Source organism: Pyrgilauda ruficollis, unplaced genomic scaffold (genome assembly GCF_017590135.1).
Source record: "Pyrgilauda ruficollis isolate IOZ18807 unplaced genomic scaffold, ASM1759013v1 scaffold199, whole genome shotgun sequence".
Lineage (NCBI taxonomy): Eukaryota > Metazoa > Chordata > Aves > Passeriformes > Passeridae > Pyrgilauda > Pyrgilauda ruficollis.
This window is the reverse complement of record NW_024519095.1, coordinates 1-16622: the sequence shown is the minus strand read 5'-3', so window position 1 is coordinate 16622 and position 16622 is coordinate 1. Positions and strand designations below refer to the sequence as shown.

The 16622-nt window shown below is 42.4% G+C and overlaps 2 protein-coding genes across 8 annotated transcripts in view; both read left to right on the top strand.

Moving 5' to 3' along the window:
• The window catches only part of LMBRD2 (LMBR1 domain containing 2), a 49601-nt gene extending 43375 nt beyond the window's left edge, over positions 1-6226 (top strand). For all 3 annotated transcript variants that reach the window (XM_041466111.1, XM_041466110.1, XM_041466109.1), the window contains one exon: positions 6064-6226. The gene's annotated coding sequence lies outside the window, so the exon portion shown is untranslated. The remainder of the gene's footprint in view (positions 1-6063) is intronic.
• Positions 1-15916, top strand: part of CAPSL (calcyphosine like) — a 32323-nt gene extending 16407 nt beyond the window's left edge. For 2 of the 5 annotated variants that reach the window (XM_041466115.1, XM_041466119.1), the window contains 4 exons: positions 11074-11207; positions 12041-12218; positions 12863-13072; positions 15736-15916. In XM_041466115.1, the coding sequence (XP_041322049.1) occupies positions 11074-11207; positions 12041-12218; positions 12863-13072; positions 15736-15837 (624 nt within the window). In that variant the 3' untranslated portion in view covers positions 15838-15916. Of the gene's footprint in view, positions 1-6367; positions 7448-7512; positions 9184-9966; positions 10286-11073; positions 11208-12040; positions 12219-12862; positions 13073-15735 lie in introns of those variants that run through there. The other 3 variants (XM_041466116.1, XM_041466117.1, XM_041466118.1) reach the window with 3 other exon arrangements.
• Positions 15917-16622: the final 706 nt, after the last annotated feature.

Genomic DNA, 16622 nt, shown 5'->3' with positions numbered 1-16622 from the left:
AAACTGCCCCCAGCACTCGAGGTGAGGCCACCTCAGTGCAGAGCAGAGCGGGACAATCCCCTCCCTTGCCCGGCTGTTGGTGCTGTCCCTGATGTCCCCAGGACAGGGTTGGCCTTCCTGGCTGCCAGGGCACTGCTGGCTCATGTTCAACTCACCACTGACCAGGAGCCCCAGGTCCCTTTCTGTAGTAATTACATATCTTCTGAACAGAGAGAGACATAGTTCTCCCAGGAAAATCCTGGGAAGCTGTGTAAAAACTATAAGAAACTTAGACGAAAGAATTCAAACAATTATTATCTCTCTTTCTGTAACCATTGTTTATAGGTATGGTTCTCCAAAGTGTACTATTCATAGTTCAACAATAGCATAGGTGTTTCACTTTGAGACCAATCAAGTATCACCTTAGCAAGTCACATTTTATAAAAAGACCTGCTACTTTTATTAAACACTTTTACCTACTGATCCACCTGAAGACTGGAGTCTTCTTTCCGTCCCTGATTCAACAACATCATCTTTCCATGGCAGTGCTTTCCCAGCCTCTCCTTCCCCAGTCTGTGTTTTCATCCAGGGTTGTCCTGGCCCAGGTGCAGAGTCCAGCCCTTCCCCTTGTTGAGCTTCATGCAGCTGGTGATTGCCCAGTCCTCTCATTTGTCCAGGGCCTCTCTGCCCTCAAGGGAGCCAACAGCTCCTCCCAGTTTTGTATCACCTCTGAACTTGCTTAGCATCTGTTCCAGTCCTGTTTCCAAATCATTTAGAGAAATTACTGTGACAGAATGTGAGAAAAATCTATGGGCAGATCAAGAAAAGTTCAGACAGAGCAAGCCTGCAGGCCCTTGCCCTGAAGCTCTGCAGAAGCATGGTTCTTGTTTCTGGCAATGGCAGTGCCAGTGCAGGTCTACCCTGCAGCACTTCTTGCCTGCCCTCTCAGCAAATTGGGCAAGCTGTCATGTGGAGAAGACCTTTAAATTTTTAAGTAGTAGAAGTAGTACATCCAGTGCCAGTCCATATGTCTCTAGTTGAATGTTCACTGATGAAAGCGATTATCCAGATTTTGGAAGTTTTCGAGATCAATAGCTGTGAATGAAACAGACTTTAGTGCACAAATACACATTTCAGGACCTTTCCTACCACTAATACTGTGCTGCCTAACTGGAATCAAAAGTTTATGTCAAAGGCATGAGAAAATCTTCCTTGTCAGATAATTCCCTTGGCACTGTGATTTTTTCATTTCTGTGATTTGTAATACACAGGGGGTAGTAAGCAGATGGAACTAGTTTACATTCTCCCATTCACGTGAATTCTTTTTAAAAAAGTACTTTTATAGTGAGACCTGTTTTGCTGGAGCCTTTAAAGTCATTGTAGCAGAAAGAGACAGAACAGTATAGAAAGACTCTCTAATTGGATTCCCAAAACTGCAGTGTGGGAATTTGGCCGTTTCTCCTGCTCAGCACTGACAAAGCCACAGTTCACGAGTTCTAACTGGAGTCTCCTGGCTCAGTGGTCTCCTTCATCTATGAAGAGCATGCCCAGACTGGCTACTGGAGGCTGATACTGGAAAAAACAATGCACAACCAAAACTATACAGGGCCAGGGATAGTGGAGAAGGGGCCTGTCTTCATCTTTATCCCCTGTGGGCTCATGTCAGTATCCCGTGCTGTGATGGCAGTTCCCCCGTGCCTCTGCTGGGCATTGTGAATGTCTGTGGGAGACATTTGCTCCCTTGGAAGCTTTGGGGGAGGTTGACCCCAAACTCCCTTGGGCTTGCCTGGAATGTGCCAAAGATACCTACACATGTTCAGGTAGGGAATGCATGCACTTATTTTAAGAGAGACAATTACCCAAATATCTAAATTTTAGAGACTTATGAAACTGGAAGGGGTGCTAAGCAATTTTAATTCCACCAAGGCTGAAAGTTAGCATGCTCAGAAAGCCTAATGATGTAGACTGGAATTACAAATCTTTAAATCTGACTTCTCTACCAGGGCAAATGGGAAGAAATGAGGAGTTTGCCAGTGTGTGCCTAGGTGGCCAAGAAAGTCAATGGCATCCTGGCCAGGATCATCAATAGTGTGGCCAGCAGGATCAGGGTAGTGACTGTTCCTCTGTGCTGGGCACCATACCTTTAACCCTGGCTTCAGTTCAGGACACTCACTTCAAAAAGGACATTGAGGTGCTGGAGAGAGTTCAGGGAAAGGAAACAGAACTGGAGAAGGGTCTGGACCACAAATCTGATAAGGAGCAGTGGAGGGATCTGGGTGTGTTTAGCTTGCAGAAAAGGAGGGTCAAGGGAGACCATATAACTCTCTACAATTCCCTTAAAGGAGGATGTAGCCAGGTAGGAGTCAGTCTCTTCTGCTGTGTCTCAGGCCAAAGGATGAGAAGAAATAGTGTTAAGTTATGCCAGGGAAGGTTCATATTAGATATTAGGAAAATTATTTTTTTCTGGAAGAGTGGTCGGGCATTGGAATAGATTGCCCAAGGAGGTGGTGGAGTCATCTTCTCTGGAAGCATTCAGGAGGCATCTGGATGTGGCATTTGGAAATATGTTTAGAGATGATTATTGTGTTGCTGGGTTGACAGCTGGACTTAATGATCTTGAAGGCCTCCTCCAACCGTGACGATTCTGTGATCCTGTCACTCTGAGGACCATGCTTAGACTTTTGTCTCCTGTTCTTGTTCATGTGCATCTGTGCTATGCAGGCATTTAACCTGGTTGCTAGCAGTGCTGTTTCCAGTGCTGGAAAATGTTAGGGCCACCCCATACTTCTCCTCCTTCTCAGGCTTTTGTCATGTGTCCCGACAAATCTGCATTAAAGCCCCCATTGCAAAGTTGGCAAGCCTGTTGACAGAGACACTCCTGTGGGACTTTTACAACCACATCACCTCTTTCCTTCCAGCTCTTATTTATGAGTGAGGATGCATTCATCTGTTTTGAGACCTGACTGTCTGTTCTATGTGCTGACTCATCCCTGAGTCTCTTATTCACAGACACAGGAAAGAGACCTTCGCTGAGGCAACAGCAGCTCCTGTGCCAAGGTGGCAGCCTGGCACAGGACCTGGTGTGCAAAGGAGCCTGGCAATAGCTCATGCTCTGGGTGACAGAAGTCAGTTCTGAAATGCAGAGGCCATGAAGAGAAGGGGCTCTGGGACATGACAAAGCTCTCTAGAGTGAATGTGTATCACCAGCCATGCTGATGAGTATCCCCAGCATGCTGAGTGCTGAATTGTGCTGCCATGTCAAGCGCGCCCTGGCTCCTGGTTGGGAAAGGCATTCAGCTCACCCTCACATACCACCAGCATATTTCTGGAGTCAGGAACCAAAACAGTTCCTGATAATTTGGAGAGGAAGCTCCAGTGAATAACAAGAAAAGAATACATCCCGTTTGTGGTTGTTTAAGAAATGATACCACACAGGCCGAAGTCATAGCTGCAGTCAGTTTGGCTCCATGGGCTGGCAAGCACAGAGTTCCCTGCCCTGGCAGCCAATACAGCTCCCCCCTCGTCGCCTCTTCCAGATACTCCTGCAGCAGTGCTTGGCCTGGCTCTGCCCTCTCCTGTATGACTACTGACATTACTTCCCACCATCTTTTCCTCTCCTGCCTAATTAATGGTGCTTGCATCATCCCAGATAACTGTAAAAATCCACAATTCAGAGGACTGGCAAGGTTGTAAAAAAATGATCAAGACTCCCACTCTTGGCATATGCCTGTGCCAAGAGCAGACTTCACAACTGCTCTTCCTTCCCCAGGACATTCCAGCGCTTGGTGACTGTCTTTAGGGAGGCCTCTCTAAGGAACAGCTTGCTGAAACCTTCTCCTCTCTGGTTTTGGCTCCCTTCTCTTTGCCCCCTTCAGTGAGGACAGATTGTTCTGGTTGTTGTTGAAGCAAGCTGCAGACTGTTCTTGTTCTATTCTTTGCTACTTCCCCCACTTTGCAATGATTAAGGACAGCTTTTCAGCATCAAAAGGTATTTGATCCTAATAAATGCTGGGGCAATTTAACTGTTTTCTTCTGTGGACAAAAGAGAGAGGGTTGAGCACAGAAGTTTCTCATGCATGTCAGACCTCCATCACATTGTTTCACTGTGGTTAACAGAAAATTGCCAATATTTTTGAGAAATGCAGTAGAATAAAAAAAACCCCTAACACCCACAACATTGTTTTTTCTGTTTGGCCTGAAATGTTCAAGAACTTACATTGCCATTATTTCAAGGCACAGGATAAAAATAATCAATTTCTAGTAAACATTAGTTGCTTAACTTCTTAAAAACTGAAATATCTAGTGTTTTCATTTTCCATCCTCCAACTGAAAACAGATTTGTGGTAGATTTTCAAGAAAAGAAAAGTTTTAAAGATAACTGCCTCTTTTTCTGGAGTAGTCGTGGTCTCAAATAACCTTCAAAAAAACTAGTCAAGTTTTTTTAGTCAAGCAGCTGACATAGCATGAAAAAAACCAAAATCTGTTTGTGCTTCCCAAGAGCAAGGGAAAAAGGCAAGTGAAGGTACAGGTTAGGAATGCTGTAGCTGTGTAGGCAGGCAGAGCCATCCATCACACAGGCGCTGCTGGCAGTGTGCACCCTTCGGGCTGGGAACGCTCCTCAGCGCAGAGGGGCGAGGTCAGGGTCGCTGCTGTGGGGTCAGACCTGCATGGGGACGGGCTGGGGCTCTTACACAGCAGCTCTGGGGCCGGCACCCAGCAGGCAGGTTGGTGGTGACCACTCTCTTAGGAATTAGCTCAGTAGCATGAGCACAGTCTGCATGTGCCAGCTGGTATCTGCTCGGAAGAGAAGACAATTAATTTCAGCTGGATAACTACAAACCACACAGGGAGACAGCACTTTTGGATATAAAAGCATTTTATTCAGAGTCAGAGTTCAGTTGTGTTTGGAACTAGATGATCTGTAAGGTCCCTTCCAAAACAAACCATTCTGTGATTCTGTAATTTAATTGGATTACATCTTGGTTTAAAATCAGAATACTTTTCCCTTGCCAATGTACTTACCATGAGGATTTCTTTTTTAGTTTATGTGAAACTTTCTTAATTTTAATGGCAGGAAAAAAACACAGAGGCTTATCCTGTGAAATGAATCTTCTTTGCTACATAGTGTTCTGGGACGTCATGGTTGCTATTTTTTTTTAATCTGTATTCCACACAAACAACCCTGCTGATTTCTCTACCAAGGACAAGCAGATATGCTCATATCTGTTCTTCACATTGCTGAAGAACTTCTCCACAGCAATAGTCAGAGGTGGCAGATTAAGAAATAGTGCTAAAACTTGTAAACTAAACTGCAAAACACAAGGGCCACTTTTTTTTTGAGACACTTCTTATAAAGTTTATAAGGCATTACACCTTTCCTCCTGCCTAAATTCAACACAAAATCTGAATTTTTAGAAACTTCAATTGACTTAAATTCAGTCTGTCATGAGTTTATAGGTCATGTTAGGCCTCATAGTATATTTTTCTTAGTTAATTCAGTCCAGTGCTGAACTACAAACTGAGCAGGCAGCCCAGGCTGTTCACAAAAAAACCAACAATCAACTAGGTATGTATGTATTCAGTGCTAGTTAGAAAATGATGAGGAAAAAATGTCAGAGTTCTCATGAAATCTCTATATCCTTTATGAAAAATTCTGAATTCACTGAACTCTGCTTACAGCTCTGTGCACAGTAACAGAGCAGGTGCAACCAAATAAATTTCATCATACCCTGATATAATCTGAGACACCTGAAAGCCTGTTAATACTCATTAACCATCTCAGAAATGTCACAGTCCAGTTTCCAGAGGAGTGTAGAGTAAACGTCCATGTGTGTCTGTGTGTCCCTGGGCCGACTGGCAGAGGGAAGAAAAGGCAGCAGAACGCAGTTGAGTGTCCAGATATTGAATTAACTTTCTTTTTTTTGCTTTTAAGAGCCCATCCCTATTGTTTCAATCTGCTGCAAACCTCTGAAATGCAAAATCTGCACTTGAAGAATTTCTTTATTTGGGTGGGAGGCTGAATTCCAAGGACCAACTTGGAAAACCATTTTTCTGGCCCTCAGTGTCTCTGTTTTGTCTTTGCAGAGTGTGTGAACAGGCGGCAGCCCACATAATGTTCATAGCCCTTTCTCTCTTCTGCATTCCCAGAAGGTCTCTGGAGATCAATTCATAAAACAAAGACAGTGGATGGAAGGATGTTACATTTTCACAAAGGAAGTATTTCTGAATAAGTAAATTATTAAATAAGCCTTGTTCCCTGCTTGTGCGTTAATGTGCAATCGGTTGCCATATGAGAGACATAAAAGAATATTCTAAGTCTTGCACAAGCTTCAGTTTAGTACCAGGAAGTACCTGTTGATGAGAGATAAGCAGCCTGCCAGGATGCAAGTGGTATTAGTCTAGCAATTGCCTAAAATAATTTTCTGCTTTTGCCAGGAAACAATGCACTTTTTTGTTCTTGCTCAGTGTTTCATCCATGGCCAGAGCAGAACTCTCCCTTCATTTCCCACGTGCTCTCACACTGACTTCTACATGCTGCATTTGCCATCAGCCTTGATCTTACATGTTCACCTTGCTGCTGCTCCACAGGACCAGGGAACACACAGAGGCTATTTCCTACCCCTAAGAAATCTATCAACATCTTGATTCCCTACCAAAGTGGTACATTATCTTACTGACAATGTTTGTGACCTTCTGCAGACCACATTGCTAATAGCTGTGTCTAGGCTGAGAGCAATTTTTCCTTATCATATGGGTGTTTAACCTTTTCAGCTTTCTTCTCGCTACAAATGAACACAAGCTCAGCATCTCCCCAGAGGTTCTAACCACCAGCGGGTCTTCAAAGTGGCAATTAATCATCAGGAAAAGAATATACGCTGCTGAGGGTTTTTTTCTTTGTGAACCACAACTGACAGTCTTTTACTTACATACTTCTACTATGTTTTCAGTAAACAATTGAACCAGGGAGTTTTTTCAACCCTATCAACTATGAAAGCAGGGAACATGTTCTAGAAACAAAAGTGTGCAATGCAGCCCATTTCCACAGCCACTTTCCCTCGGTCTTAGCACTCAGCAAGGGGCAGCACAAGGTGTCTCCCACTCTCCCCTGCTCTCCAGCCCAGGTGGGCAAAGATAAGAAGAAAAGGCATTATTTTTAAAATAAATAAAATGAAAAGGCTCTCAAAACACCAAAGCAATTGTCCAGGGAAGCAGCGTAATTGCAGACTGGGCCAGCCTACAGTGTCACCTTGGAGACCAGCTGGCAAACTCCAGGCCTCCCAAAAAAGGGGGGCCAAGGTAGCCGTGTGTAAACAAGTAAAACGAGATAGATAAGGAAGCTTTGCCGTGAGGCTGTGGCCCAATATCACCTGAACTTGTTGCTTGAGCCTGGAGGCACAACACTATCCAAGCCTCTGAAACGCCTTCCAGTCCTGAGTGGAAACCCCTCAGGTTCAGAAAAGCATTGCAGGTAAAGGATTTTTTTCCTGTTTGCTATTTCACAGTAAGTTTCTCTGATCAGCCAAGAGTAGTTTAATTAATTTCAATTAAATCTAACTTTTAAATCTAATTTTTAAAATCTATTTTTAAATCTGATTATTTATTTAGATATATAAATATATGTATATATATATATATATTTATACATATGTATGTATATATGCAAAAGAGCAATTGCAGTAATGTCCAGCTGTCAGAAGGGTGAAGCTGGATCATGCTGGTCACGATGGAGAGAAACATGGGAGGCAGCTGCAGAGGGGTCAGTGAGGCTGGGAAGCCAAACTTTTAAGGAGGTGTTTAGACAGTGGTCAAATACTCCTGCAGTTTTTGTGCTTTTAATGATTCAATGAAGTTATTAGAAGTGAACTAAATGTGTGCAATTGGTTTAGGCCACTTAATCTATTCTGAGATCCTGAGATCTTCTGCTCTGGGGTGGGTGGTGTGCTGCTCGTGTCTTTGGCCAAGACAGGGGCTTTCAGGAGCCTGGGCAATCCAGATGGAACTCTGCCTGACATACTGCAGTGGCTTTTAGGATTTTCATAGGAGGCTCTTGGGTGGGCTCAGCTGAAGGATAATATCTAAACAAATGTTGCAGAGCTTAGTCTGAATCTGACTCTTTCCAGGTTTAATCTTCAGGCACAGAGGAATGTAAAGGGATCTGGTTGCTGAACAGCCTAAGATTCTTCTGGAAAAATCCAATCCAAAATTTAAAGTTTTGTATTTGTTAGGAATAAATGCAATCATTCCTGTTTGGCCTGCACAACACAACATCACCTAGAAACAAACAATGCTGACAGTGTGGGGTAATTGTTCATAGACTAGGCTGTTAAACAAAACAAAACTCTCTAGCATTCAAAATTAAAATAAACACTGCTAGTTAATTTCAGTGAGGGAGACGTCTGATGGTCTTGGATGAGATACACAAATTAAAACCATTTGGAATTACTTTTATGAGTTGTTCTTGTTTTATTAATGGTATTAAGTTTTAACACATTTGTACACTATGCAGAGAATGGTTATATTCAACAAACCCTGACTGCATCTTTAATTACTTCACATTATCCAGAAAGGAGCAAGAGCAAAATGAAAGGGGAGGAAAGAGCATGTGAATTACTGTGATTCCTCCCTCCTTGCACTGATTTGGAATCTCTTTTCTTACAATATGGCCTAGGAAGGGTTTACCTTGAACTTAAGCCTGCAGCCAACAGAAATAGGAAAGTGATATAAGTGACACTATGGGCCAGGCTTGCATGTAGCAGGTTTTGTATTTAACTGGTTTTCTGTATTTTCTGGATGTATAAAAAGGGTTCTCAAATGCTTACTGCCATGTGGCACAGGAAGCCAGGTCCTGTTTAAGAGGTTTTAATGTGATGTTAAAACTCAATTACTTTGCAAACAGACTTTAATTGCTGAGTTTTGTATAGAAACTTGTTGGTGATTTAGTTAGTGAACATTATAGAGAATGCAGATTTGCAAAGAGCAGCAGAAATATTTGTTATTCATGGTTTTAACCATGATATCTGGGGGGAAAAGAAGTGGGAATATCTTTACCTATGATATTAGTGAGATTATTGGAGTGCTCTGACCCGTTTCAGAAAGAACACTGGGAAAAAATCGAAAAGCTCAAGAGCAATAGCAGAATTATCTGACATCTGGAAATTCATTTTTTACCAGGAGTCCTGAGCTATGCCTAATTACTAAGCCAAAGTGAGTAAAAGGGTACTTCAAGTACTTACACCTGGACATTTTTAAATAGGTAGCTCTTTAATCTTGTAAGAATAAATCAGCATCTAATATGGTGGAAATTCAGACTAGAAACAGCATATATTAAAAGAAAAATTATTCAGTGCTGGAACAACTTAGCCTAGAGATGGTGAGTTCTGAGGCAGAAATGCTTACAGATGTAGAAGCGAACTTTATTCTTACTGCAGAAATTACAGAGGATATAACATTGTGTAGAGAGAATCACACTGCACAATGATACACTTGCATCATGTACTCTGTATATAGATGTATATTTGCTATATATTATATATAAGCAATGGTACATTATTACATAATGTAAATATAATTTGCACTGTGTTTCTGTAACCTCATTGTATTTTAAAGTATTTCCAGCTAAACATTTCCCCTTTAAGGACAGGTCATTGTTTTCAAAAAACATTTTTGGCTGCTGATCTCACACAGCTGTGAGATCTGCCTGGTCACTGGTTAATGAGTTCCCAGAAGAACTTTGCTTGCTCTGTCTGAAGCAAAGGCCAAAATACTCTGTATTTTACTTCTCTAGACTTCTGCATTAAGCTAGTACTGAAACCATTTGGGGAGTACAAAACCATTTTATTTTTCTGGTTTTTTTCAAGCCCAGCTGGAGTAATCTAAAGTGGTTATAAAATTCAGCATATTTGGCATTACCAGCAGCCATAGCCAATGCTCTGTAAACAGGAGTGGATGAACAGTTAAGATGAAACAGTTTAATTCCATGTTTCTTAGATGTTTTGTCTGATCATTTAAATTCACACTTCTTCACGTGGAATGACAATGGGATTGGAAGTGTCACAGGGCTGCTCAGCTTCATCTCCTCATCCCAGCACGGCCTCAGCACAGCACCAGCCACCCTCTGAACCTAGAGCTCTGCTGTAACTTCTGTGACTCTTGTGTGCCCCTATCCCATGATGCTTGAAAGGCTGGAAAATATTTTGGGAGTCTTCATGGTCTGCTGCAGACCCATCAGCCAGGCTATGGAACAGCAGTCTTGGCACTGAGCATGTGCCCAGGATTCATTGTGGCCCTAAAATACCAGCATGGGCATGTAAGTCCCACTTTTCTTAGCACTAGCCACAAATAATCCCTGTGGGAGAAGCAGTAGGTCTCTGCCAGCCTGGGCATGCTTCTCTTGGTGGTGCTGTTGCAGCACTGCAGAGTCACAAGCTGGTTTTCCCTATTTTTATTTCACTGTTTTTCTCTGAGGGAAGGTGGAAGGCCTTTGTTGTCAGCATGTCAAATCCTGGGGTGCTAAATACTGTGGAAGTTTAAGGTATTAATTTGTTCTGCAGTTGTGTTTAAAAAGCAGTAGGTGTCATGTGTAGGTGACTGCTGCTGCTCAGATATGCAGCGGGAGAAATCTCTGCTCTGCAGAATCGGGACCTCAGTGGAACAAAGGCAAAGGTCCTCAGCCAGGATAATTTTTTTTCTTCCTGTGGTCAAATGATAGCTGCAAATCTGGCCAGGTGGAAGATGCTTGGCAAGGATGCTATGGACACAGAGGGAGTCACACACTCCTGAGTGCACTCATCAGTTGTCACAGTGTTCTCACACTGTAGGCAGAAATTTCTTACACACAGTTTCCTGTCTGCATCTGGATTAATCACAGGGTGGTTGCCTGAGCCCTCCTTTCATGGTCAGTGGCCTATATTGGCAATTTCCCTTTCTGATAGGAGGATATAAGGAAAAGGAAATAGAGGGTCAAAATGGGTCCTCATGAAAGAGTTGCTACCAGCAGTTTGCAAGTTAGGAATTTGGGATGCTTTGTATACTAAGGCAGGTTCAGCACTGTGTCTGAATGTGAATCCACGCCACATAAGTGTTTTGGTCTTCCAGATGGGCACAGCAAGGCATGACCGAGAGATGGCAATCATTGCAAAAAAAAGCCTGCCCAAAATCACTAACCCTTTAGAAAGACTTCGCATGCAGTGTTTAGCAAGGGGATCTGCAGGCATCAAAGGACTTGGCAGGTGAGTATGCAAGATGTCAAATCTGTTATTCAGCCTAATAGTTTTAGCTGCAAGAGGCTCACACCCTAAACAGGGACCAAAACTTGAGTTTTCAAGTTTTCCTTGAGTATTCTCATTTCAGTGTAAATGCCACAACCCACAGAGCCTGCCACTGGGGCTTATGTGTTTTGGGACACAGGACTGACCTGATCACTTTTGAAGGATTGAAGACTGTGAATCCCTCATGAGAAAGCCCTTCTGTGAGACCCAGAACAACTCCTGCCAGAGAAAAGAAGGGAACATTAACCATATATCTCTCCTTGGTGTTTTCTAAAATTAACTTAAGTATTTCAGCACTGGAGATTTTAAGCTTCCTTCTGGGTATGATGCCCTTGTTGTAACAGTCTATTAGGTGTCTAGTTTATGGGAGGCACCTAAAACCTTTTTGCAAGCATCCCATCCCTAAGAAATGGGTGTTGTATCACACCCTGAGATCCCTCCCAGGCCCCATACACCACAAATGGATCCAGATGGTGACCAACTGGAACTTCATCTAGATGTGCCACTTGCAGGGGCAGAGAACTATAATGAATAGGAATGCTATGGCAGCCTTTCCCATATTTAACTTCAGATATGTAATATTCATACACCCTATCTAAACAAGACATCTCTACTGCCAATAAGGGGGTTTGTTGGTTGGGGTTTTTTATTTATTTTTGTCTCCCCTCAGAATACAGAACAAGGAAGAAATGTTATTTCAGTAAGGTGACTCTCTACTCCAGTACTGCACTAAACCACTGCAGCATTCTCCATGTTTTCCTACACATTTTCCTCAAATTTCTTTTTTTCCACAGAGCATTTAGGATTATTGACAGTAACAATAGCAGAACCCTTGATTTCAATGAATTTCTGAGAGGACTACATCAATACGCTGTGATGATCACTAAGGAAGAAGCACAAGAGGTTTTCCAGCTATTTGATAAAGATGGCAGTGGAACAATTGATTTTGATGAATTTCTTGTTACACTAAGAGTAAGTCTGGGAATTTGTGTTATTATTGCATTAAATGGATTAAGATATAGTGGAACAGAACAGAACAAAGTAGAATAGAATATTTGCAAATAAACAGTTGTGATTTTTTTTTTTCAATTAATTGAGGCCTTGATTTAGATACCGAAATTCCTGTGCTGCAGTCTGGGTTCCTGTGCAGTTCAACCCTTCAATCTCACTCCTTTGTCAGCCATTTTGTGATGCATCTCTTTATAACATTAACTTATTCAGGGGATACTTTCTCCAATCCACCACAGTGATTGATTTTGTCTGACGTATCTTTTCTCTGCTGATGCCTAAACAATTAAGATAGAAAATACTAGTACTTTGGGTAATTAGTAATTTTTTGTTGGAAATATTTAAAATGGGAAGATCATAAAAGTGTTCTAGGTAGCATTTTCTTTCTTATTGTCCGTTTGCTATTGTATGGGTAGACACTGAATGGTCTTAATCATATTGCTCTTTTGGGGATATGTTGCCCTTTCTAGCTCCTGGACAGTGTAAACTATCACCAGTATATTGTCCCGTCTACCTTGCAAGTTTTGCTATTAGCAACAAGTACTTGAATTTGGAACTGGGCAAGTAGTTGGCAAAAACAAAATTATTCTGTTCATATTTCCTTACAGCCTCCCATGTCCAATGCAAGAAAAGAGATTGTCATGCAGGCATTTCAGAAGTTAGACAAGACTGGAAATGGTGTCATAACAATTGAAGACTTACGCAGGACATATAATGCAAAACATCATCCCAAATACCTAAATGGAGACTGGACAGAAGATCAAGTTTTTAGAGCCTTTCTGGATAATTTTGATTCACCCTATGACAAAGATGGGAAAGTAAGTGAAGCACCTGATTGCAACCTATGAAATCACCATCTGACTCAGAACTTGACTTACGTTATTAAGTGGGGGAATAATTGCAGTACCAAACATCCATTTGCATCACATTTATATGGAAAGTCAAAGTAGATGCATAACCTGTGCACAGCATCTGATACAGCTGGCTTGCACATTCTGAAGCAAAGGGACTCTGCAGGAGGTACAAGGGTGGTTGTGAGATTGCATTAAGGCTTGTAGCCTTAATAATCGATTTTCATAGATTACACTAAGTACATCTTCAGACTATCCCCCAAAATTGCTGATTTTAATGATCCACATAAATTGGGGAATTTTTCACTTTTTAGGAGAACAAATACTATGATCCAGTTCAAAAGCAGGCTCCCTGCTTTGTTGAATACTTTACAGTTAGTTCTTCTCCAGTGTAATTACTGAGACACTTGACTTGGAAATCAGTCCATAATAGAGACAGATTTATCTACAGAGAGTTGGAGGGAAAATGGGGCTGGGGCTACTGCCACGGGCGTGTACCCTGAAGAGCCATGAGCTAGGACAGAGCCATGAGCTGGGAGCCCTTCCTGCACCCTGGCTCAGGTGCAAAGCCTGGGCACTTTCATGATGGACTTCTTATACATCCGCTCTGCAACCATCTCTGAGCCAAGCATGCTCTTTCCCCCTTTTATATGTCTGCAGACTTCTCTGGTCTGAATTTACATCTGCTGACCAGCTCAGAGCAATCCTGTATCTCTGTGGTTAACTTGGTGATATTCTCAATCTGAGCAGTTAATAATAATAAACTAGGTGTAAGTTTCTATCAGTGCTTTGTGGAATGCCTTTAACACTTCCCACTCTCCAGGCTGCACCTGCTTTTCAGGCCTGTATTGCACTGGTGACTCCTACCTGTCTAACGCTCCACCCAAATCCTTCATTTTCTTTGTTCCTACCACTCAGGCTCTCTGTTGTAGAGGTGGTGGCGTTTATCTACTTTAGGCATGACTTTGCACTTAGCAGAGCTGAATTTCATCCCCTCTGCTGCAGTGTCATCCTCAGAGATACCAGTTCAGAGCCAGCTATCCCCTTCCACCTCCAGTGGTGACACCTAGCAAATTTCAAGCAAAATGTTCCTGCTTTTTGTGCTGAGGTCATGCATGAATGAACACATTAAATGAGTTCCCAAACTGATTCTTGATGAGTTCAGTGCCTGGTTACTCTGAGCATCCACCTCTTGGTCAGTAATCCTGATGTTAGCTCACCTGATTACTGTTTCTTCTGAGAACAGACTGTGGCTTTCCTGAATCAGAAGACACTAATGATACTGAATACCTAAAATGTTTTTAGCAGAAATACCTCAAGGTTGAGCATTTGCTAGAGAGGCCCTCTTCGTCGTGGTCTTGCTGGGTGCCTCTACAATAGGCAGTTTTAGTGAGGTTTGTAATCATCTTGTGATGGTAGGACAGTCTGAAGTGGTCCCTTCTCCCTGTTGTTATGTTTTATTAAGTTCTCAAACACACAATGCAATCAGAGCAGATATCATGGAATCACAGAATATACTGAGTTAGAAGAAACCCATCAGGACCATCAGATCCAAATCCCGGCCCTGCACAGCATACCCAGAAATCACACCATGGGCCTGAGAGCATCGTCCAAATGCTTCTTGATCTCTGTCAGGCTGGTGCTATGACCACTGCCCTGGGGACCCCATTCCCAGTGCCCAACAGCCCTCTGGGAAAGAGCCTTTTCCTGAAATCCGGCTTAGACTTCCCCTGACACAACTTTAGGCCACTCCCTTGGATGCTGTCACTGGTCACCAAGGAGCAGAGATCAGTGCCTGCCTGCCCCTCCTCTTCCTCTCATGAGAGAGCTGTAGCTGCAGTGAGGTCTCCCCTCATCTCCTCCAGGCTGAGCAGACCAAGAGACCTCAGCCACTCCTCACACATCTTCCCCTCCAGACCCTTCAGCATCTTCCTGGCCCTCCTTTGGACACCCTCTAATAGCTAAATGTCTTTTTAATATTGTTTTGTATTTTTCAAATTTTTCTTTGTTTATTTAAAGAATGACCTACACAATTCAAGAGTTAAGGCATCACAAGAGACCTGCACAGTTTTTCTCTTGGTTAATTTGATTATTTATTTTTTATGGTCATTTTTAAACCTCAAAATATCCATGAAAGCTATTCAAAACTCTTAGTTATTTGAAATAATATTTGCTTCATTAAGGGAGACTTGTTTAGAGCAATGATATTTTCCCTCTAGGGGTGGATATAAAGTTCCAAGCTGTCTCTGAATTGCACCAGAAACCTCACCCACTTTATTAATAATTATGCAAAGAACCACATTATAGCATCCCTGGAAAAAAGTACATAAAAAATTTGTCATCTTAGGCAGCAATTCTTTTGACTTCAGTTCCTGATAAGGTTAGTTAAATTTCACATGTTTCATCTCCATCCAAGTGTTGTGGAGGACAAGAGCTCTTGTTTCTAGCAAAGTGAAATTAAGGAAATTATAAGTGTCTTAATTCCTTCTGTTGGATTCCTTTTTGTTAGCCACAACATGAAATGGCAGATGTTCAGTTTCATTAAAGGATCTTCTCAATGTGTTGTTTTGACTTACAGCATTAAATAAAAGCAAAGGTTCATTTTCCTATTCTTAATTTCTCTGTCTCAGGTCACAACAGAAGAATTCATGAACTACTATGCCGGAGTCAGCGCTTCAGTAGACACAGACGTCTACTTTACCATCATGATGAAGAATGTTTGGAAACTCTAATTGTGTACTTAAAGAAGCAAAACTTTTCTTTCACCTTTTATAGGGTCCTCTAATAAAGTGTGTGCACAGCAACACCCTCTTGTTCTTGTTAGTGGAAACAACAGTTTCCACTAATTATGACAATTACTTTCAATCTGCAGAATTAATTCCCAGATACTTCAGTAGGCTCAGCCTCAGGGAATCAGAGCATAAACAGAGAGCAGATCTGACATTTGGCCACCCCACACATCTGTCGTTTTTCTCTTTCCATCCCTTTTCTGAGATGAGCTGTTCTTTTCTTTTCTGACATCTGCAATAGGTCGCTGTGGCTCCTGAACATCCCCTTTGCAATGTTAGATACAACTCTGTTTTGCAGAAGATGCAAGAGATGGAAACCAAAATATTCTGAAGTCTGGTGGTCTTGGACAGGCTGTTTTAAATGGAAGGCAGTCTGTCCCAGGAAGGTCATGTAGACCTGTCGCTTGTAGCACTGCAGTATCTCTTGGCTTCGTGGGTCTCACTAGTGATAGAGAAATGCTGATCTTGCTGCTGGGAACATGTGAGTTCCCAGTACCGGGAGGCTGGAGGGGCAATCAAAGACGGGGAGACATGGACCAGGATAAATGAAAAATGCTTTTTAAAGCCCTATTTTTTATCCTGGCTCACAACTAAACATACAGACAACTTTCCTGTTGTCGTGGGGTGACAGCCTTTATCCCAATATCGTGTGTTGTGTCTGGCAGCTGCGCCTTTTCCTCCCCCAGCCGTCTTGCCGTGGCAGGGAGGGGTGTGAGTGTGACCGGGCA